This window comes from Cupressus sempervirens, chromosome 6 (genome assembly GCF_028749045.1).
Source record: "Cupressus sempervirens isolate cs-2001-9-10 chromosome 6, ASM2874904v1, whole genome shotgun sequence".
Taxonomy (NCBI): domain Eukaryota; kingdom Viridiplantae; phylum Streptophyta; class Pinopsida; order Cupressales; family Cupressaceae; genus Cupressus; species Cupressus sempervirens.
The window spans coordinates 583,564,546-583,588,231 of NC_143123.1; the positions used below are offsets into that span (position 1 = coordinate 583,564,546).

At 39.7% G+C, this 23,686-nt stretch overlaps 3 protein-coding genes across 9 annotated transcripts in view; all 3 read left to right on the forward strand.

Annotated features, from left to right (window-relative positions):
• LOC149553589 (Pseudouridine synthase family protein) overlaps positions 1–23,686 on the forward strand; it is a 321,934-nt gene that overhangs the window by 65,463 nt on the left and 232,785 nt on the right. For all 7 annotated transcript variants that reach the window (XR_016353129.1, XM_089789008.1, XM_089789006.1 and 4 more), the window contains exon 5: positions 4,837–4,882. Coding sequence is in view for 6 of the 7 variants with exons in the window: in XM_089789008.1 (XP_089645134.1) it covers positions 4,837–4,882 (46 nt within the window). In the remaining variant the exon portion in view is untranslated. The remainder of the gene's footprint in view (positions 1–4,836; positions 4,883–23,686) is intronic.
• On the forward strand, positions 16,513–19,152 carry LOC149553590 (uncharacterized). Its single transcript, XM_089789004.1, has 6 exons — positions 16,513–16,862; positions 17,054–17,708; positions 17,848–18,080; positions 18,196–18,348; positions 18,490–18,890; positions 19,028–19,152. Exons 2-6 carry the CDS (start codon positions 17,086–17,088, stop codon positions 19,148–19,150), a joined length of 1,533 nt encoding a protein of 510 aa, XP_089645130.1. The 5' UTR covers positions 16,513–16,862; positions 17,054–17,085; the 3' UTR covers positions 19,151–19,152.
• Positions 19,152–20,344, forward strand: LOC149553591 (uncharacterized). Its single transcript, XM_089789005.1, has 2 exons — positions 19,152–19,433; positions 19,568–20,344. The coding sequence occupies exon 2, from the start codon at positions 19,582–19,584 to the stop codon at positions 20,146–20,148; it is 567 nt and encodes a 188-aa protein (XP_089645131.1). The 5' UTR covers positions 19,152–19,433; positions 19,568–19,581; the 3' UTR covers positions 20,149–20,344.

Genomic DNA, 23,686 nt, shown 5'->3' on the forward strand with positions numbered 1-23,686 from the left:
TTCCGAATTTGATATGGTCCAACCCATCTGGCCTTAAACTTTTCCACTTTGATTTCATTCCGACCATTGTACGCTTTACGTCTATTCTGTGCCACCTTCGTCGCCCACTGTGCCTGCGGTCGTGGCGCAATTGGATTATTTCCTTGTTGTCGGTGCCCTTCCACTAATTTTATGCTGTAGTGTAACCTTTTCTTTCCGCGCAGTCCATTCACTTCGCCTCAAGGCACATTGCATTCGTTCCTTCCATATGCATTTACACTTCATGAGCAAAATACATGTCATTCCACATCCCTTGTCATGATGCATTTCATACGCACTTACATGTAAGCTCATTCTCCATCTACATTCGCATGTCATCTCACTTTCCATTCTTCATTACATGTTGCATATACATGTTATCTAGTTTCTGTGCAATGACATTTTGAAAGCCCAAGTCAATTTTTAAAGTCAAGAATCTTCATTTAGACGCATTCCCATGCGTTCTACTTTCATGTTTCAAAGCATATCCATCCTTCCAAGTCTGACTTTGGCCCTTTCCATCGAAATACATATGCTTTCTGGTTCATTTCCAACCATCATATGTGTTCCATAAGTATCTAATCCATACTTCGAATACCCACTCCTCATGGATTCGTCATTGTAACTCAAATCTCAAAGCTTTCATGGATTCAATCCCATTGAAACTCTCATGTTGTAGCAAGTCAAGATATGTTAGAATTTCTATAAAGAATGAAGACATCTAGTAAAGAAGGCGTGCTTCAAAAAAAAGTGGTAATTCATTTGGTCTCCATTTTCGCGATGGTTGTGTGATAACCTGAGTTCGTGTGGAAATGCGCCAAACACTTTGTTTAAAAGAAAAAGAAAGTACAGAGTTAAAGGTGTTGATGAAAAATTATTCCAAGATTACATCTAGACACTGTAAAGAAGGTTTTCAAAGTGTCAGAGATTCCAGAATGTGCCAATCTACAAAGGAGAATTGACGACAACTTGAGCGAGAAAAGTTTGATTACATCAAGTTTTCAAATAACAACGGACAATTCGTCAAAGAGAGTCAGAGGTTATCAAAATATGTAACACCATGGTTATCAAGGTGAATGTTGTGGCACAAAATATAGGAACTCCCGATTCTATTATCATCCGGGATTGCATCACCAAGTACAAGGTCCTTCAAAACAATCCCTGGGATTGTTTCAATTCTCTTCTATCTTTCTTCTTCTTCTTTTATGTTTGTAATTGAAGAGGATGTATTACAAGAAAATGTATAATTACATGTAGTGCGAGTTGCATGTAACCCAATAATTTCTCTTTTAGTTAGATCGGGTCAAAGTTGGTTGAGTTGCTCCAAATTTTTCCTCCATCTTTTTCTCAACTCCTTTGTCTATATAAAGGAGTGCCCTCTTATTGTAAAAATCATCTTTTTCTTGTATGCAAGAAAGCTCTGCCACACTTGTGCAAGCATAACTTTGATTGTGTAGTACCAATTTAGGAGAAAACTTAATAAATGAAGCAATTGGATTCGAAGCAATTGTGATAGAGCAAATTAGAAGCTTTGAGTGGAAGCAATGGTGATAGAGAAAATTAGAAGCTTTCACTATAATTTGTGCCTATTGTCTTTGATTCATGTTATTATTGTGTGTTCAATAATAGAGCATAGTGATTTAAGAAGCAATTGGAGCCGAAGCTTTGAATAGGAGTAGTTGTGGCAATACATAGACTAGGAGCTTTGACTGTAGCTTGTATTAGCATCTCAAATTCACAACAAAATATTTAGAATTCCCTAGTTCTAGAAGTCTTTGTGCCCCAATGGAATATTGGTAATACCCTTTTACAAAATCTCTCAACTTCTTGCTTACCTTCAGTTGATCCAAGGAATGGTGAGAAGGGGGAGCCTTCCCTTTAAGGTAGGAGAGATTCTGTCTCACACGCTGTGGCTGGTCATCCTATTTAGCGACTAGATTTTTACTCCAAACTGTCGGTTGCAAAATATCCACCCAAAATTGAGCATTAATTTGTGACTATTTGATGTTGATAAATTTGGAAAGCAGCAGCTGTTTAAAGGAGGAACTCTCAAATTTATTATGGACAAAATCCCTTCATAATTGGGAGATTTGCAAAGGTGAAATACCCTCCAAGGGTCTTTATACATCATTCATAAGTTATCATCCATAGGGTTCTTGGAAAGGTTTATTTTTATAGCTTGGTGGAGAAGATATCAGAGGTTAGTAAGTGTGGGGAGCATATTTGAACAATAAGTAGCAGATCTGGATTGTTTTAACATTGCTTATTAGCAATTATTGTCATACCCAACCAGCCGTACCTTTCTTGGTTTGGTTGCAACCAAAATAAACCCTAGCCGGAAGTAGGGTTTCAGTCCCATTAAGAGGCAGATGAGACACCAGGATCATACCTGTTTACAGATCATGCATTTGCGGAGTGTATTATGATGATCATTTAGAGCATGGAGTGACTGATTTGCATTTTCAGATCTGTATATCAGACATGTACTTGACTGTACAGGTATGTTACTAAATATTTGATGTAAATAAAATCAGATTTATTGTCCTTAATAGGAAGTTCCTCTTGTACTTTCATTTCCAGATTTTTATTTTCTATTTGTTCTACAATTCATTGCAAATATCAAGGAAAAACCCCCAAAAACAGAAAATAAAATTAAATCAGAATTTTAGAAATCAAGATCAGGGGTGGTCATAACAATATTGCCCATTGCATGCATTTGCATGTGAGGCTCTAGCTAGATGTTATGAGGTAGATAGTTTGAAGTTCGCGAATGGAAAAAAGGATAGTTTCTATGACTGTTAGTGGCCAATGGTAAATGCCACAGCACAAATTCAGAAATACAGAACATGAATATTTGCTCTGGACGTGGCCCAGATGTGTTGTAACTACCTGGATATAGCTTAAGCGTTTGTTTGCCAGATTTGTCCTTGTGCCATATCTATGTTGGCTTCCAAATCAGATATAAACCAGATAGATATATGCTGTGTACATCAAAGTTCCCCATAAACTTACCTGTTTTATTTATGTTGTAGTTTGCTTACACTAGTTTGGTAACATGGTATTTGCTAACTGATTGAGTATTGCTTTTTTTGCTGTTGATTCTTTATTGTCAGTCCATCTAGACAAAAAAATACTTTGGAGTATTGTGTATTGATCTTGACCTGATAATCAGGTAAACCTTCTTCCAATTGCATGATAGGTTGGGATTAAGTCCTGTCCAATTTTTCCACCTTTTGCCTTTGGATATAGTTTTTCGTGTCAATATTGTTCTCCTCCTCCTCCCACTTTCACAGAATATTTTATTATTTGTTTGCGTTTGTTGTTCAATTTATAATTTTGTCAGGGAGAATTCATATCAGAAGACAAATTGCCCTTGATAAGCATCTGTGACTTTGAGAATTTGACTTGCGATTCTAAGAGCATAGAAATATGTTGTTTGGATCATTACCTAGGAAATGGTGTAAACTGTTATAGGGATATCTATTGTGGTACTTTAAATATCCAGTGTGTAATGCCCCCTTTTGCCGTATACCTGATCTTTGCCAAATAATAATAGTTCCAGCAATACAACTTATTTACAAAGAGCATTCTATAACTAAATTACATAATAGCTATTGAACTTATATCTCAATTAACATCAATGAAATGTTATGACGATTCACTATTGATAGACAACATTTCCTAAATGCATTTGGATCCATACTATACCTTTTTTTTTTACTAATAACCAACCATATTAGTATCTCCAGGGGAAAACACAGTTGGATGCTAGGAGTCTGTCCTCCACAACTAAGCCTAAGAGCACCGAACAACCAACCAAGTCAATCTGACCCCTTGGTTAGCAAGCGATCCAACTCAATGGATGGTCTACGTAATGGAGTGAACATGTGCTCTTGTATCTCCCTATTATGTTTCCTTGCCATTTTCTAATGTGACTGCTTTAATAAAATTAAATGAATAATCTCTAATTCTAAGAACCTTGATGCATTGGCTATTTAGTTCGAGAAATCAATTAATGCTTCCTAACTGATTTAATAATAAATAATAGATTCAAACATATTGCATGCTAATCACTTTTAATATTATAGTTGGCTGCCTTTCTTCTGAGTTAAACTCAGATTCTGATTTCTTATTTGTCTGACTTTCTGCTGTCAGAGCACATGTTCTTTCCAAATAATTCCATGCCTTCTGTCAAAGAGGAGGGCCTCCTTTATAGATCTCAAGGGGAATGGGCAATAAAGATAGAGTCAACACACAGCCTTTACTAAGAGCAGCTCTCTTTATAAAATAGCCTTCCTTTCTAAATTAGCTGTTGTCCCTTCAATAATTGCATCTGCCTGGAAATGATGGGAATTAAGGCTTTATTTCGATATTGTTTTTTATGCTCTAAAGATGACTACTTAGACAATGCTGCCCCTTGTTGGAATGTTCAGATCAAGTGACATATATACCCTGCTTTTTATATTTGCTAATTCATTATCTCCTCCTAAGATAACTTGCTGCATTTCGTAACAACTATAATTAACTATAATTACCTAACATATCTCTATTGACCCTCATTAGGAGAACTGCATCCTTTATATTCTGAATTTATCAAGGTTTTAAGGCAGCAATCTATTTGATAATGCTGCCATATTTGCTTATCATGGTGGGGGCATGATACTCTGAATTTTAACTGTGTTGATTTTGTATTTGCATGCCATAAATCTTGTATATAGGAGGGTTATTTGAAGCTTCTGTAGAATGGATTACTATCTTGTAGTCAAAGTTTGATTTTTCAGGAGCCCTTATGCAATACATATGGATTTGTGCTTGTAGGTTTTATGGCTTTTCAGCAGAGGCCAACATGGAGCCGAGTATTGAGGTGATTCATCGTTCATCGCTACAGTATTACACCTGTCTGATTACTGCATTTGTTTACTTCTGTGGATTGATATATCTTCAGATATATCTTTGGATTCAGACTTGAAGTCTCTGGGTGAGCCCAAGTGGCTCTTCATATATTGAGAAAGACGAAATTTTTGTCTTCTAATATATACTATTCATTTTGCATTTTATACTAAATGCACTTTTTGGCACATTAAATTGGGTATTGTTAACTAAAATCTGTTTTTTAACTGTACATTATGAATTTTTCTTAGCTGTCATCTTTAACCAACTGAATCTTTTGTCTTGCTTCCTTATCAGATCAAGTGACAAATATTGTTGATATTTTCAGAAGCTATGTTATCAAATATTGTAAATGCCTGCTTCAACATGCATTGGTTATTTAGTTATAGATTATTATGGTTGAAATGCCTCTCTATCTATGCTCATGATCATTTTAAATACCTGTTTCAATGTACAATGGCTTTTTAGTTATGGATTATGATGGTTGAAATGCCCCTCTATCTATGCTGCACCTGTGGTTGCTTCTCCAACATGCCTTTGGCATGAATGCTGCATCCCTACCTCCTGCAAGGCATCTTTCTTGTTGTGTCCCCTGTAGTTATTTCTCCAACACTGCGTTTGCATGAATGCTGCATCTCCTATCTCCTGCAGGGCATCATCTCCAATATCTCTTTCTCCATCATCATCTGCTGGTTACCACACTCTATTAACTGAATTGGAACTATTCATTCAACTGGGTATTCTTGTGTTTGGATGTCCTTGGGGAGAATTGAGCCCTGTTCTACAACACGAGAACCAAGTGACCATAGTACTTGATCACAATCCCACTGAGGCTTCTATGTTAAAATCTTGTGAAAAGAAGCATGTCTAAATTAGAAAGCAATGAAAATGAAGGAAAACATGTGTTGCAACTTTTCAAATAATCACATTCTAATGCACTCCGGAGGAAATGCTCTTGTGAGGGATGAACCACATGTACTTAGACTATAGAGGGGCTTCTTTTCCGTTAAAGAAAAACTGGGAGGTGTGTTGGCTCTATCTTTATTGTCACACTAAGGCTTGATGTGCAATGGTTAAATCTATAGTTGTGAATGTTGTATCTTATGAAATATAGTCAGGATTATCGAAAAACTACAAATTTGAACCTAAAACAAAATCTAAATTTTCCATTGAACTATTCCTCTGGTATTGCAATGATTCGAGCTGCGTTTTGAAAGTTCAAAGCTTGTGATTTCATATGCAGATCACTGTTTATTAAACCTTAGTCTTTTTCTCTGAATTTCAAATGGATTATTACCATCCCTTGATGCTCTGAAAGACTATCTACATAAAAATTCTGAAATGCATTTCTTCTATTTCAGTGGTAAACTAAGAATGGTTGAGCATCTACTCCTGTTGCTTGCAAAATAGTTGGCTAGGTTCTAAAAGGTTTAGGTTCCTTGATCTCATTTTAAAGTGGGGATCTATGAGATCCACACAAAAAATGCAAATAGAATATAAGATAAGAGAGGTAAACTGCACGATGCCAGAGCAGAATGTGTTGACTCAAAATTCATATGTACAATATATCAAATTTAATTTTAACTTTTTCTGGTTTAATTTATGTGGGTTGACATGATCATGATTCTTTTGCATAGGTTGATTCTTGAATCGGAATTTCCATTGTGGATTGTTCATCTAAGGCCGGATTTTAGGAAGCAAGGCTTGTTAAGATTGTTAATGCATGTAGCTTCGGTCTCACGTTATTGTGCATGATCATTCACAGTTCAAAACCGATGACATATATATTTCCTGAGATCATTAAGGCATGATCGAAACTATGTTTGATTCTTTTGATATTTAGATCATGATCGATCTATCCTTTATATCAGGTGGCAGATTTAATGATTGGTATTAGTTTGATTAGTTTGGTTTAAGTATTTAACAAATCATGAAGATTAGTTACCACCAAATGGGTGTGAGAATGAATGTCCATGTCTCCATTTGGAGACATGTTCATTCATCCCCACACCCTTTCCACTTGATAGATATCCAATCTGCCCGATGTAAACAAGGCATCGGAATCTATTAATGCAAGCACATCAAAGGATCAAAGGAAATTCTGAGTTCAATAATATTGTTTTATCTCTGTTATTACTGCACTAACTTCTGCAGATTCTGGAAGCGAATCATGTTCATTGGCATTAGTGATCGTAACTGCAACACAACTATGCACCAGTCTGCAAAGAAATTAAAATCTGGTGAGAAACTTTACATGGTATCAGAGCAGGCGAACCCCAGGCCTGTTTGTACTGAAGCATCTATTGTGGATCGATGTGAATGACTTGCACACTGGATACAGACGATGTTCAATTTGGCAGAGAGTGCAGTGTGTAGATGTGCTTATGAAAATGAGTTGAAGCTGCAAATTGCTTTGGCCAGGCTGTTTGATCGATGTCCCAAATTCGATGTCAACATGTCATCATTCGGCTCCAATGCTTGCACAATGGGCATAAATAAGAGCTCGGGAAATGAGTATTCACTATGTGTGAGAAATCACAGGCCTTCGAGAGATCCTATAGTTGAATTGAAATATCACTCAGGGGGATGAGAATGTCGAATAAATGCAGATCAAGGTCTCCAAGTTGTAGAAATTAGTAGGGTTCAAGAGTGATCAAAATGGTGCTCAGAGTGCTCTATCTGATGTAACATGATCTCCAATAAGGATCAGTTCTATAGAGATCACTTGCAATATAAAATATGGATCGGTGAAGACGATGCAACAGAACGTGCTCAATGTGCCCATGCCAAGGTTGATTTGCATATGATGAATCTGCTTGGCAGTGTGTGGATTGCACAGATATCTACAACTGGATGCTACTTCCAACTACTAATTTTTGCAGAATTGAGTAGAGCAATATATGGTCAGTATCGAATCATACTGATACTGACAGGTCATTGTTTCAAGACTGAGTTGGTTCATTGTTTGTTGAAAGGAGTCTACTAGCAATGTTAGACAATAAAGATGCACTAAGATGGCTCGAGAGTAATTGTTTGCTGTGATGTGAGGGTATACAGCTGGAACCAATTTCCATGGCCTTAAGAGACTTGAGTGCTTGACGATTCAACAAGGGCTAGTTGATGTTTGATTGCTTTACATGGAAAACCCGTTAGTTGGGTGTGCATAGAGGAAATGGCACAACCATTTCAGATGTTTGAGAAACTCATTTCATTGTTGTGAAAGATTAAAATGAGCTGCTGATGAAAGAGTTTGCATATAATTGGATGGATCATCAATCGCTTATATTATCTTTAAAATATCTTAGTTAACGGGTTCCCCATGTTTCTCAACGGTAATAAAATAATCGAGAATATTTAAATATTTCATGCAGAGGAAGTTTAAGTATCTCATTACACTTGTGACTGTAAAGGCGGATTTGTGAAATTAATGTTTTTTGAATAAAGGTATTTGTAAATACTAACACCATGGAAGATTATTGAAATTAAAAGCCGAATGGGTGATACATGGAGGACAAACATGTAATGCCAAGTGTATGAATGAGACATTCCTACACGTATTTGTTAAAATTAATGGATAGTAGCAATCTTCCTATATTATTCCATGACTCAATGGGGAATAAACATTTGTAGCATATCTCTATAGACAACAACCTTATGGGTTGGAGATTCAATAAGAAACACAGACGTTATATCTAGTTAGCATATGGTAGAGTCAAAGTGATAAATATTCATGAAGGATGAAAATTGATTCATGCATTATATTTCCTATATGGGCTCTCCTTGTGAAAGGAAATATTGAAACATGGTGATGAAGGGATTCGGAATTCAGATTTAGAGGGAGATTCAAAAGGAGTCTGGCATCTTCAAGAGGTCTAAATGTTAATGAACTCGAGCTTCAGAGGGAGCAGATGGGTTCTGTCAACTTGTGACTATCCCAATCATAGTGATTGAGAGGGAGTTTCACTGTCGAAGGTGAAATATTTATGAGGTAAACTTTATTTAATGGATTATTATACTAATGAAATCATTTAATGCCTTATGGGCCCTGTGGTAATCATGAGGAAGTGACGACTTCCATATGATTATCACTTGTATTTTTTAGAAGATGAGGATCTTGCAATCATGATAGACATCGTGTGATGGCTGAAACAGAGCATGATAGATGATTTCTAGCATGGTGGATTCAGTTACCCAAAACAAACCATGACCTTCTAGATTGTGATAGACATTGTGCGATGGTTGAAACATGTCACAATAAATTATGAATGTTCCTATGGTAAGTGCACATTACCTTTGAACATTTTTGAGTTATGGTGAATATCATGAGTCTTGATATTTTTTGTCACACCTCTAATAACATATTGAGGTGATATCTAAAACTGGGTATCACATGTTGAGTGATTTCTCATATCACATGTTAGGTGATATGCAAGACCAAGTATCACATGTTGAGTGATTCCTCTTATCACGTGTTAGGTGATATGTGAAACTGGGTATCACCTGTTTAGTGATTCCTCATATAATGTGTTAGGTGATATGCAAAACTAGGTATCACATGTTGAGTGATTCCTCATTTCACATGTTGGGTGATATGCAAAGCTAGGTATCACATGTTGAGTGATTCTGCATAAATGCAAGACTAGGTGTCGCATGTTGAGTGATTCCTCTTATCACGTGTAAGGTGATATGTAAAACTAAGTATCACATGTTAGGTGATTCCTCATATCACAGTGTTAGGTGATATGTATAACTAGGTATTATATTTTAGATGATACTTCGTATCATGTGCTATGTGATCACAAAATATGTAATATGGATTTATGGTGGATATCATGTGACTTGATATCTGTATACACACCATAACTGGAAAGAATATCATGTGACTCGATTTTCTTAAATATATCTAGAGGATATTACTTTTCAAATAAGGAAAACTTATATATATGCACTTTGTCTTCCCTAGCTAAGAGGGAGTGTTAATGCATGTAGCTTTGGTCTGACATTACCGTGCGTGATCATTCACAGTTCAAAACCGATGACATATTTCCTAAGATCATTAAGGCATGATCGAAACTATGATTGATTCTTTTTATATTTAGATCATGATTGATCTATCCTTTATATTAGGTGGCAGATGTAATGATTGGTATTACTTTGATAATTTGATTAGTTTGGTTTAAGTATGTAATAAATCATGAAGACTAGTTACCACTGAATGGGTTTGAGAATGAATGTCCATGTCTCCATCCATTCAGAGACATGTCCATTCATCCCCACACCCTTTCCACTTGATATATATCCAATCTGCCCGAAGTAAACAAGGCATCGAAATCTATTAATGCAAGCACATCAAAGGATCAAAGGAAATTCTAAGTTCAATAATATTATTTTATCTTTGTTATTACTGCACTAACTTTTGTAGATTCTGGAAGTGAATCATATTCATTGGCATTAGTGATCATACTTGCAACACAACTGTGAATTAGTCTGCAAATAAATTAAAATCTGGTGAGGAACTTTACAAAGATTGAGATATATTGTGAGGTTTCATTATAAGGGAAAATGATTCCAAAGTGGCTAAACAAAGAACCAATTATGCAGAACTAGAGGGGCTTCCAAAGATGATAATATTGATTTCTGGGCTGTCTGAGCTTTGTAAATTGCACATTGATGACATTTTTCTTCAGAATCTTCGAGGCTGAAGATGAAAACTAACAGGTTGGAGATTGCAAATCCTTGCCTAGTATTGTTTTGTGAAGAATGACATGCAGGAGTTTGTTGACTCTCCATCAAATGTGAAATTTGTTAGTTGCAAATAAGTTTAGTGTTGTCCGGAAAAAGGGTAGTTAGATAGTTACTAGTGCGGCAACGGTTGTGTCGTTTCATTGCACCGTTTCGTACATTATAAATGTTGTGAACACTTTTGTATTTGGCATCATGATCAGCGTCATTGTCATTGTATTGAATACCATTGTTGTGTATGGAAACATTTTGATAATGAATAGTAATTTGCATTGAGTATCTGTTTTCTTTCCTGTTCGCCACGGGCTGAACATTTGGCATCGTTGCTAGTTCAAATTCGAGATAGTATGGAAGGACGAACATAAATGGGAAGAATAGTCCAAGACAACTGGAAGACAAATGATGATGGCAAGACAAAATTTTTTGAAGGAGAGTACAAGGCATCGCAAAATTTTCACATTTTGTATTGCGTAGGCTTGGAAACCTTCGTACGGAGGGAAGCCACCGAGAACGGTGTTACAACAGATATTGTGTGGGATGATATGCACGTGAGCGCCACCACGAATAAATTTCTAGACCAACTTCTCCGTTTGATTGCACAAGCCTACGTGGTGCAAAAGAGACGTCGGGAGGAAGTGGAACGCGAGGAACGATCGTCAGGAGACTTTGAAGAAATTCTAAGGAACGAGCCGCACGACGACAGAAAATTGAACCATGAGCCGTTGGGCCATGGTGTGAAGGGCACTCATAAATTTGTAATTGTCGCATAAGTCGACACATGATGTATATAGAATAAATAAATAAAAGAGTGTTTTGTTTGATTTTCTTTTATAATGGTACTATATGCCAAATGCCCAATCTTTTGAATAAGAATAGGAATTTGAGGGAAGAAATTGACAAATTACAAATTGAAATTGTACATGGGGAAGCCGAACGCTGATGGAGCATAAGACAACTCATTGGGGAACGGATTGAGGGGTAGCCGGAGGAATCACCTAGTGTGCTGGTTGTAGTTGGGTTAACAAGAACCAGCGAAAGGTGCCTCAATTCGCCAAAACGGCGCAAACGGAGCAATGAGGAGTTGCTTGAGGAAACACGACATCGATTGTTAGTGCTTGAGGAGACAAAGGAGCAATTTCTACACTTATCACACACATCACTACTAGAGCGAACCTATGAAGAAGTGGGAGAAGAGGTGAGGCCGATAGAGGACACTGGGGTGAAAGGAAGTGCCAGAGTGGCACTGCACGGTGGTCAGAGTAACCCGCCAGGATCAACTTCTAATAGTTCAGTGACACGATCTAGTGGTAATCAACAGACAAGAAGCACAATGTCTAAAAAACAAAAACTCCCGAAGTTCACAGGTGACAGGAAGGAGGATCCTGTGCCGCATTGCCGTACGTGCGAAACAATATGGTCAGCCAATTCAGTCACGGATGTGGATGAATGGTTGAATCAATTTCCCGCCAGCCTATAGGGAGTGGCGGTGGATTGGTTCTCCAACATGGACAAAGCAAAGATCTCCACATGGGATGATCTGAAGAAAGAGTTCCAAGCCAAATTCCGACTGCTCTGTGATGATAACAAGGTTGTAGCAGAAATTTAAAATTGCAAACAAGGGAAGAAGGATACAGTTCGAACCTACAATCGAAGGCTTAAAGATCTTCTTAGCCGAATGGGAACTCAGCCGGTAGATGAGTTAAAGAAACGCTGGTTTGTAGAAGGCCTCCGCGGGGCGTTAAGGAAAAAAATGAAGATAGTTCCACCCACATCATACACTGACGCATATGATCGTGCCCTGAACCTGGAAAGCAAAAGCAAAACAACAAAGAAAAAGAAGAAGAAGAGAAGTAAATCGTCATCATCTTGTGAAAGTGATGAATCATCCGACGAAGGAAGCAGTGTCGATAGCAAGGAGCCCAGAAAGAAAGTGCAAGCACTCCAGAAAGACTTGCAGCAGATCTGCAAGGAATTCAAATCAATGATGGGAACGGGTGGCCGCATGGAGGAAGGAGAAATTTGGTTCACGGATTGTAAAGAAAAGGGCCATTCAAAGGGAGCGTGCCCGAAGAAGGCGATGTGTGATATTTGTTAGGTCCTAGGGCATTCTACAAAAGAATGTCCATTCAACATGAGGAGTAGGAGCCAACAGATATTGTTCACACAAGAGCAACAATCCACATCCGACAAAAACAATGAGACTCAAGGCAACACTAATGCCACATCCGGCGGCTACCGGAATAATTGCCGAGGAGGAAGAGGTGGAAATGACAATAGAAATCAAATTCAATATGATTCGAAAGGGAGGTCCATAATCCAATGCCGGGCATTTAATTGGTGGGGCCAATTCACCAGAGAGTGTTTGAAGAATGATACTCTGCAGAAGTTATGTTGATGGTGTGGTCCAGGGGACCACGAAGATGTGAACTGCCCAAAACAAGTGAATCTCATTAACATCGACGAAGAAAAGGTTCTGGTCATTACCTGCAACCAGGGTAAACAAGCCACCTATCCTGACCCCCGCACGGAGAAGCAAAGGCTGTAGGAGGCATGGGAGGACATAGAGAAAGCAATGAAAGCTACACAGGATACGAAAGAGGCTGTCCCCCGATGATCGGAGGGAGAAAACAACTTAGTCAATCAGATCCTACAAATGGAGGTGCCCGTTAGAGTCCAGGATCTATTACAAGTAGTACCGCAACTCATAATGGCATTGTTGAATACCCATGCAACCATGGCGGAGACGAAAGGACAACCAATGGTAGAGACGAAAGGACAACCAACGACAAAGACGAAAGGACAACCAACGGTACTAAGAGGTTTAGTGATAGACCCCATGTTGCTTATAGTTAGCAGCGGCCAATATCCTTCGGTGGTTGAGATGGGAATCCTCAGAACCATCCTGACAGACACCATCGTGGATGGTGGGTCCGGGGTGAACATTCTCCCCAAGGAGACGTGGAGGAAATTGGGGAAGTCGACCTTGTGGCCGTCTACATTCAACCTACTTGGCACTGACCAGCAAGGGATAAAACCCCTTGGGACCTTGGTAGCCCAACAAGTAACTATTGGGACGCAGGCATTTGTGCTGGACTTCATAGTAATCCTATTGAAGAAAAAGGGATATGATGCCATTCCGTGAAGAGGATGGTTGGTGGCCGCCAAAGTAAATCATAATTGGAAGAAGAATACCCTGACAATGGAAAGTGGAGGGCGGAAGTTTGCAATTGATCTCCGAACCCAAGTGGTAAGTGAAGAAATGGCCTCGTCGTCAGAGTCAGAGTCAGACGAAGAGCACTAGAGAGATGAAGGCAGAATGAATCCGAACAACGAAGCCATCTTAGAATTGGAGGAGTCTTCAGAAGATGAGACAAGTTCACTTAATGGGCTTTTTCATTGGTAGATGGAAGACTATGAACTCTTCCATACATACATGCTTGGCGTCGAAGAACTCGAAAATGAGGAGGTATTTCCACCACAGTTCGTGGAATATAGAGAGGGAAATGCGGACATCAATGAGAGTCACCCCCATTGCTTCGAAGGGAAGGAGATAAGATACGAAGAGCCATCTGTAGAGGTTACAAATCTTGGAGATGTGGAGAATCTGAGGAACATACTTGTGGGGGACGACTGGAACCTAGTACTGAAGGCCGCGACATTCAAAATTTTTCTTGAGTACAAAGATGTATTCGCATGGACGTACAAAAATTTAAAGGGAATCCCACCGGAGATGTATGTCCACCGCATACAGCTGGTACTCGGAGCCATACCTGTGCGGAAACATCCGTACCTAATGAACAAAAACTATGCAGTTTGCGTAGATGAGGAGATACAACACATGCTGGAGGCCAGAATAATATTCAAGGTTCAAACAAGCGAGTGGCTGTCACCTATTGTGATATCGATGAAGAAGGATGGGATCCAAATCCGGATGTGTGGACTTCCGGTGCCTCAATGGGGTAACAATAAAAGATCCCTTTCCAATTCCATTTACCGACACAATTCTGGAAGAAGTGGTCGGACATGAGATGTATTCCTTCATGGATGGATTTTCTGGCTATAACCGGATTTCCATCGCGGAGGAAGACAAATTGAAGACTACTTTTGTGGTGGAGGATGGCCTGTATGCATACAATCGAATGCCCTTTGGATTGTGTAATGCACCCGCCACGTTCTAGAGGATCATTTTGCATATATTTGACAAAAAGTCGATCGGCAACTTCTACGACTTTCTGGATGATTGGTCCATTTTTAGTGGACAAGACAACCATTTAAAGGCACTTCAGGAACGTATGGAGAGTTGTTGGTGGGCGAAGTTGGCATTAAATCCAAAGGAATGCTGGTTCATGGTTCCTCAGGGAAAACTACTTAGAAATATCGTTTGCAAGACGAGACTAAAGACCGACCTGGATAAAGGGTCATACTAGAAATGGAAGTCCCGACGGACGTATCTGGAGTCAAGTCCTTTCTCGGGCACATTGGGTTTTACAGACGATTTATAAAGAACTATGCTAGAATTGCTTTGCCTCTAGACAAGCTGACATGAAAGGGAGAACCATACATCTGGACATCCAAGTAGGAGACCACCTTCTCAGAACTAAAGAATAAATTGTTGGGAGCGCCCATACTGGCGTATCCTAACTGGGACAGGGAGTTCCACATCCATGTGGATGCATCAAACTTCGCTATCGGGGCAACATTGGTGTAGAGTGGTGATCATGGTCTCGATCACCTAGTGTATTTTGTAAGTCGACTACTGTCAAAAGTTGAGAGAAATTTAAATTTTTTAAAAAAAAAATTCCAAAAAATAAAAATTCAAAAAAATTCAAAAAAAAAGTGTCCCATGGACACGAGTTCCATGGACGTGGGATGTCCCACAGACACAAAATGTCTCGGGGACACATGGCAAGGGTCCTGCGGGCAACATCTTTAACCTTCGCGGCAACTAAAACTCCTGCGAATGATTGTTAAACCCCCGCAACGTGTTTAAAACTCCTGCACACAGTGATGAAACAATAAATTTCCAGCCGTAGGTTATAAGAGGCCGTGTGACAAAGACTTGCAGTTTGTAGTTGCTGGTTAGATCAAGCATAGTAACAAGCCAAGGATGGTAAAGGGAAATCACAACCGCAGATAGGTTAGGTAAGGGGTTGAGTGGTCTAACTCATATCTCCATTCATAAGTTGCAAGTGAAGGATGCGTTCTGTTAGAAGAAGATATATAATAATGCAAGGCACCTTGATATAAGGAGAATGAACATTACCTAGTTGTGGTTTCATACATTGGAGATAGGTTGCAGATCACGTTTGGATTGGGTTGTTGTGTGAGAAAAGAAATAAGCTACAGAGAGGAATATATTGCAGGCATATCATCCGTGGGAAGACAGACAAGCAGAGGACAACAACGACAATCCACGTGGGAATCATTGCGGCCGGAGAATCTTTGCCGAGGGAAACAAAAGAGGAAAAGAGAAGGAGAAATCCTAACTATTTTTTTGGTCCATTAAAAAGACAAAGCAAGAAACTGTTATTATGGAATCCGCAGGAAAAAGAAAGTAGCGGAAAAACCAGTTGAAAGCAAATATGGAAAAGAATGCGAGAGTATTGGCTTTTGGAATACGAGTTGCAGGGCCAACGACATCCAGCAGTAAGACGCAAAAAGTGCAGGCTGACCTCTCACACCTCACAGTTCAGTTTGAAGGACTAAATGGCAGCGAGTGTCGGAAATAGTGGCAAGAAACTCCAAATCATAGTTCCAAAAATCGCCATGAAATCGCCGAAATCGCGATAAGATTCATGGCTCCCGATTTTTTTGGAATCGGAAATTGCTGGTGGCGATTTTTTCGCGTGAATCGCCTGAATCGCCAAAATCGGCGATTCATGGCAAAAATCGCCAAAATCGCCATCGTGAATCTCCAGAAATCGGCCGCGGCAGCAAGGATAGAAAGTTCAATTTTAAAAAAAAAACACATGTTTTATTTGCTTTCTAAGTTGACTTTCCTCTTTGTTATAACCCTAAAGAGCCTTCTATTTGCTTAGTATGAGTAGAAGAGAGGAAGAGTGAGAGAGAAGAAGAGAAAAGAGAATCCATAGGTTTCCAACCGGCAAGAAGGAAGAGCACCAAAGAGATCAGAAGTCCATTTGGGGAGGCCATAAATTGCATTGGGAGCATTAAGGAGTCAATATCAACACTCCTCAACTCATTTGCAAGAGGTAAGTGTTGGTTTTTTTTTTGCATGTTAGTGTAGTATGCATTTTTTGTTAAATTTTTTTAGTGTTCATTTGCAAATCTTGAATGTTTTTTATTTTTAGTTTTACTAAATTGCAAACTAGGGTTTGTTGTTTTGTAGTTTTTGTTTATTAGTTGCAAACTTTGATTTTTTACATGATTTTTTTTATTGCAGCAGCCCTTTGCTTTCATTTTCCAATTTCCACAATGGGTAAAAAAGATGAATGCTGGAAATATAATGAAGAGTTTCCTGGGAGAACCAAATATCAAACAAAATGTATATTTTGCAAAGAAAAAATAAATTCGGGAGGTATCTATAGATTGAAATACCACATTGCTGGCATACCTGGCCATGATGTCACAGTTTGCACTCAACAAACCGCTGAGGCAAAACGCTCTTGTTTAGTGGCATTAGAAAAAATTGAACAAGACAAGTTGACTAAGAAAATGCAACTTGAAGGGTTAAGAGGTATTGGCTCCCGTGCTCCCACATCCGCAACCGCATCTACATCTGCAAGTGCATCTGCATCAGCTTCCGCATCCGTAGGTTGTGTTGGGGAGGGTTCTTCTAGGCCTCCTTTTCATCCTAGTGCTAGTGCTCATGTGAGTGTTAGTGGTAGTCGGTCTCATACTGAGACAGAGTCCAACACCAACCTATTGCGGCCTAGAGTGCGGAAAAGCAGAATGGATAGTTACTTTGTGCCCCGCACTACTCCTGGCTCCCAACCCACGCTTGAGGGCATGGGTTTGAACAAGGAGATTCATGATGCTGCCAGAAAAGAGATTTGCAAATTCTGGTACTTTTGCAACATTCCATTTATTGCAGCCAGGTAATTGATTCTTTTTTCTTTGTTATCTTCAAAGTTAAAGTTAAAAGTAAAAGTAAAACTTTAATTATATCTACTTGTTTTATGATTTTAGTTTTTGACATCTAAATTTCTAATCAATATCATTATCTATTTGTGACAGGACTCCTTATTGGCAGAACATGATAGATGCAGTTGCCATTTGTGGTCCGGGGTTTAAAGCCCCAACTGAGGCTGAGTTGAGTGGATACCTCCTGGAGGAAATGGTTGAGGATATGAGGCATGAGCTTGAGGACAACCGAAAGGAGTGGATCGAAAAAGGTTGCACCATCATGACTGATGGTTGGACAGATAGGAGGGGAAGAACACTCCTCAATTTTCTTGTATCCTGTGGAGGTGATTGATCATTCTACTTTCCTACATACATAATTTTGAATCGTGATTGACTATTTCAAATTTTGATTTGTTGATTGCTAATAGTAATTATAATTCGTTGTTTTGTTACTTGTAGGATATACCATGTTCCTCAAATCCATTGATGCTTCTGCTCATGTAAAAAACGCCACATACTTATGTGAGGTTATTGAGGAAGTTATAGCAGAGGTGGGGGAACAACATGTGGTGCAAGTGGTGACGGATAATGCAGCAAGTTATGTTGCTGCAGGTAAACTTTTAACTTTTTAAGTTTTGAAAATAAATTTATTTGAATTTTGAACTTTTTCTAATTCTAACTTAGAATTTCTAAGTTTCCTAAGTTCTAACATGTTTGAAATTTGAATTTCTAATTATCTTAAAATTGTTGTAGGCAAACTTTTGATGGAGAGGCACCCCACCATATTTTGGTCCCCTTGTGCAGCACACTGCCTTGACCTCATGTTGGAGGAAATTGGCAAACTTGAGTGGGTCAAGTCATGTGTGGAAAGGGCAAAAAACATATGTAAGTTTATTTATAATCATTCATTTGTCCTTAGCACAATGAGGAAGTACACAGGAGACAAAGAGTTAGCTCGTCCAGGGATCACGAGGTTTGCCTCGAATTTCATCACCTTGCAGTCCTTGTTGACATCAAGGGATGATTTGAGGAGCATGTTTGTTGGGCGGGAGTGGATTTCATCTTCCTATGCTACGACCACTGCAGGGATAGATGTGGTGGATTGCATATTTGATGATGATGGTTTTTGGAAACCTGCTAGAGAAATACTTAAGGTAATTTTATTGCAATTTAACATTTAATATTTTACAGTTTACTATGCTAATTGTTTAATGATTTAGTTTTACCTTATATTATTGAATTATTCTATGTTTAAGTTTTGACTCAAATTTTTGTTTTACTTTATATGTAGGCCACTGAGCCTCTTGTATCTCTCCTACGAACTGCTGATGGGGAGAAGCCCTCTATGGGCTACATATATGAGGGCATGGATAGGGCCAAGGAGGCCATTAGAGCTCAGTATGCAGGAGTGTAGGAGAAGTATGCCCCTATTTGGGACATCATTGATAGGAGATGGCAGAATCAGCTCCACAGACCCATCCATGCAGCAGCTTACTTTTTGAATTCGGCATTTCGTTTCCGTCCTGACTTCAAGGCGGATGAGGAGGTTCTCACCGGATTATATACAGTGATCCAGAGGTTGAGTACTGATGAGGATAGCAGTGCTGCAATTATTGAGCTTGATAAGTTCAATAATAAAGAAGGGCCACTTTTCTCTAGCAGGGTAGCCATAGATGCTCGGGAAACAATACAGCCAGGTAAAAATTAAATAATATATTCAATGTTCATGAATCTAGATTCTAAACTTAAAGTTGATTATGTAATTTTAGAGTTAACTTGTAATTTGTAATTTGTAAATGAGACTAATTATTTTTATTTTCCCTTATTTCAGATAGATGGTGGCAAATGTTTGGGGCCACAACCCCAAAACTTCAAAAAATTGCCATTCGTATTCTGAGTCAGCCAAGCAGTGCTTCTGGATGTGAGCGCAGTTGGTCCATGTTCGAGCACATCCACTCGAAGAGGAGAAACAGGTTGACAGTGCAGAGGTTGAATGATCTTGTCTTCGTTCATTACAACCTCCGTCTTAGGATCAGACAGATTTTGGGCACTGACTCCTCTTCGATCATTCTGGAGGAGATTGATCCAGAATCAGAGTGGCTCACAGAGGTTGTAGATCCAGTCTTCACTGAGGAAGACCGTGCGTGGATTGACCAGGTGGATATAGAGGCTGAGGCAGCTAGAGCACGTTCTTCAGGCATTGGTAGACGCACACGTGCACGCACAGACACAGGCCCTAGCGACATTCGTGAGCCCATCTTATATGCGGGAGATATGGCTCGACAGTCCTCTAGGACCTACATTAGACGCCTTGCTACTAGGCAGACTGGATACTCAGAGGCTGAGGCTGAGGCTGTAGCCGAGCTTGAGGATGATGTTGAGGATGATGATGACTATGAGCCTGAGGCTTGAGCTGGAGCCTTGTTTTTATATTTTGTTTACAGATATTGATATTGAATCATTGATAGACATATGTTTCAAAGTTTCAAACTTTCATGGATCTTCATCTTAGATTCTTACATAAATTTATGATTTGATGTCTTATGGATCATCTTACATACATTCTATGATTTAAATCATTATGATCATTTGATTTCTATTTACTTCAGCTAGCCTACAATTTACATTTTAGAATCTTAGATAACATAGTTACGTATGTGATGGATTTTATGTTTCATGTTTATGTATGTTAAGTTTTAACTTCTATTTGATGATGTTATAGTGTGCTTAAGTTATATTCAATAAAGGGTGCATGAAATAAGTTTTAAATTGTTAAAATCTTTAAATTTAAAGGGTTTTTTCAAATTTGCCGATTCATCGCCGATTCATTGCCGATTCACAATTCGATTCGGCCTTGCCGATTCCGATCCGATTCCGATTCACGTTTCTTTGCTCCAAATACAAAGGTAATTAAACAAATTCTGGTATGAGCTCAAGTACATTGGGCAATAAAACTTTCAATATTTTCCATTCGGTTGTTTGAATCAATTTTATGAACTATGATAGAATCATACAATAGGAATAGCAAAACTAGTACATTTGTTTACAAGCAGCATCGTATGACAGTTTTCTTCAAACCGAGGGATTTCAATAGGGTCTTTGGCATTCCTGGCCAAGGAAGATGGAAAGTGGAGACCAAGACTTGCAAGTTGTCATAGGAACGAAAAAAGTATTGGGTGAAATTAGTAGGCCGCGACCTCACAGAAAAGGAAATGGAGTTTGTGGTGAAGGGTGGCAAGAGCCAAGGACTGCGGAGAGATTTTATTTGGGAGGTCCACTGGAGGTGTATCATGGATGTAATTAAAAGCAAGTTGACGGGGGAAAGTCGGGCCTCAAGTATAGCTTTGCCGCAGATTACATTCATGAACGACATCATAAATGGTACCGTGTACGATTGGGCCATGGTCCTTGGCAATAGGATGGAGGAGTTTATGACCCTCCAGCACCGAACATTCTTCATGCCGCACCATGCCATCGGTTTGTTTTTGGAGGCAACCCTTCATCAAGTTCCACTTGACGATTTTGAAGTCCCATCATAGGGGAAGTTGGCACCGAGAGAACCCTTGATATTCTATTGGAGACATTTAGATAAAGGTGGGACCGTGGCCGGGCAGAAGATGTTACTGGGGTTGGAGGCATACGGAGATATAGACAGTGGAAGGGAGGACACTATAGAGAGCAGTTGGGCTGAATCTGCGGAAGAGAGTATTTCGGCGGAGGTTGGCAATGACGCGGTGGCCAGCGGGTCCACATTTTTTACCCCTCCCCAGTTGCCAACTTCAGCGCACTTGACTGCCACCACTTTGCTCATTCCTCCATTTGGCCAGAGACATGCGTCGGTCATCATGACTCCACCGCCGACCGTGACAGATATGACCCCATCGATGGCCACGACAGATGTTATTCCATGGACGACCAGGACAGATGTGATTCCACTAATGGCCACAATAGAGGTTATGCCTTTACAGAGTTTTTCGTTAGACTTAGTTGCACCACCCGCAAAGACAGTAGAGTTGCTAGCACTAGAGTCTGAACCTTAGGTTTGATTAGATGTGATTGGTTTTGACGCTGTGGTCACTATCTTTTCCTCTTTGTTGGCCGACGTTGCCCAGTCAGTTTCGCTAGCCCAGCCAGTTGTAGCAGCCTAACCAGTTTCGCCAGCCCAGCCAGTTGTGCCAGTAGAACCAGTTTCACTGGTACAGCCAACACAGTCCGATGAGAGCATGCAGTCGATGCAGGCAGTTTAGCCCGAGAAGATTGAGGTAATTGACAGAGCTAGTGCATTCCTACGACAACAGTTTTGACTCATTCCTGCAGAGGTTGGTCTTTCTATTCAGTCCCCGAGGCATCGAGGGGTATCCCCAGGACTAGCTGCCGTTGTAGAGCCACAGGAGGTGGGAGTACCACAGTCCGAGGATGCGCCTGAAGAGGAGGCGGCACCAGATGTGGAAGTGGCTATGACAGGACGCTCGACGATGTGGCGATGCGAACTATGGGCTGGATGAGGATAGATGCAGGGAATACCTTAGAGCTATGCGGGTTGTGGTGGAGAAAGGACGCGTTGTTGCATGCTAGGCTTTGATTCGTAGGAGAGAGTTGCATTTGACCCGAGCTTATATTCGGGGGGTTTGTCCTGAGCGGTTTCATTCCTGCTTTGAGGACAGGGGATGGCCAGTGGTTGAGACACCAGAGATGTTGGCTGATTGGGCCATAGAGCCTGAGTTGAGACCGTGCAATACTCCGATGGAGAAGCTGGCGCACGAGATAGTGGGTTTGTATAAAAACATCTGTTATGCTCACAGGCGTGCAGAGATGGACAGGGCATCAGAAAAGATTGCAACTGAGAGATCTGTGACCATTGAGAGGGAGACTAGAGAGAAGATAGCTGCCGACTTGGTTAGCCAGTAGGCAGCGTGGGTAGCCGAGCGCGCAGTGCTTTTGCGAGACAAGGAGATGGCCGAACAAAGACTATAGACGAATGAGCAAGAATTGCAAACAACTAAGGCCTAGGCTATGGACGTAGCGCTTCTTCTTCAGGAAGCAGTAGAGGTTAAAACGCAGACTTAGAATGATTTATGCATCCGAACGGATTAAGTGTACAAGTTGCGCCGACAACAGAGCTCTTTTGGGACGCAACCTCCTCCCTAGTCTATATTATTTCTATGTTGTATGTTGTTGTCTCCTAATTTGTTAGTTTCCTGAAGTCGCTAGGAGACGACTTTTCTTTTTTGGGGGGGATGATGCTGTCCAATAAAAGGGTAGCTAGACAGTTACTGGTAAAGTGACGGTTCTGTTGTTTCATTGCACCATTTCGTACATTATAAATGTTGCGAACACTTTTGTATTTGGCATCATGATTAGTGTCATTGTCATTGTATGGAATACCATTGTTGTATACAGAAACATTTTGATAATTAACAATAATTTGCATTGAGTATCTGTTTTCTTTCCTGTTCGCCACGGGCTGAACATTTAGAACTTTAGAGGATCAATAAAATTAGTCACTTAAGCAGACAAGGACAGACCTAGACTAGATCGCTGGCAGAAGGATATAATACATGGGGATACATCCCCTACCCTAAAACTTGGTGCCCCTGCCCTCTAGCTGTTTGACGATTGGGAATGTCGAGGGATGTCCTTCGGCCCTCCTTGATACTTGCTCAACCCTCAAAAACACCAAGAAACACCCCTACCATTTGGGGATGGCTAGCTGTCCCCAAAAGGCAAGGGACATTTCATGACACTTAAAAACATAAAATAAAGTTTTTATTTTCTTTTGTTTGCTCTATACCTCTGTATGGGAATCAAAGCATTATATTCAAATTTTAAACATACGTGAATCAAAACAGCTATTCTAATTCCATATAATTTTCTTAGTCATGCCAATTCCAAGTTTGAATATTATGCTTAAAAAGTTTAATTTTGGAGTTTTGAAAGCACTATTTTATTT

Excerpts from the sequence above, each read along its gene's own strand:
- LOC149553590 (XM_089789004.1), top strand. The coding sequence starts at position 17,086 with ATGGGTAAAAAAGATGAATGCTGGAAATATAATGAAGAGTTTCCTGGG. Across the intron at positions 17,709-17,847 it reads ATTCCATTTATTGCAGCCAG|GACTCCTTATTGGCAGAACA; the intron begins GTAATTGATTCT and ends TATTTGTGACAG. Across the intron at positions 18,891-19,027 it reads CTGCTAGAGAAATACTTAAG|GCCACTGAGCCTCTTGTATC; the intron begins GTAATTTTATTG and ends CTTTATATGTAG.
- LOC149553591 (XM_089789005.1), top strand. The coding sequence starts at position 19,582 with ATGTTTGGGGCCACAACCCCAAAACTTCAAAAAATTGCCATTCGTATT.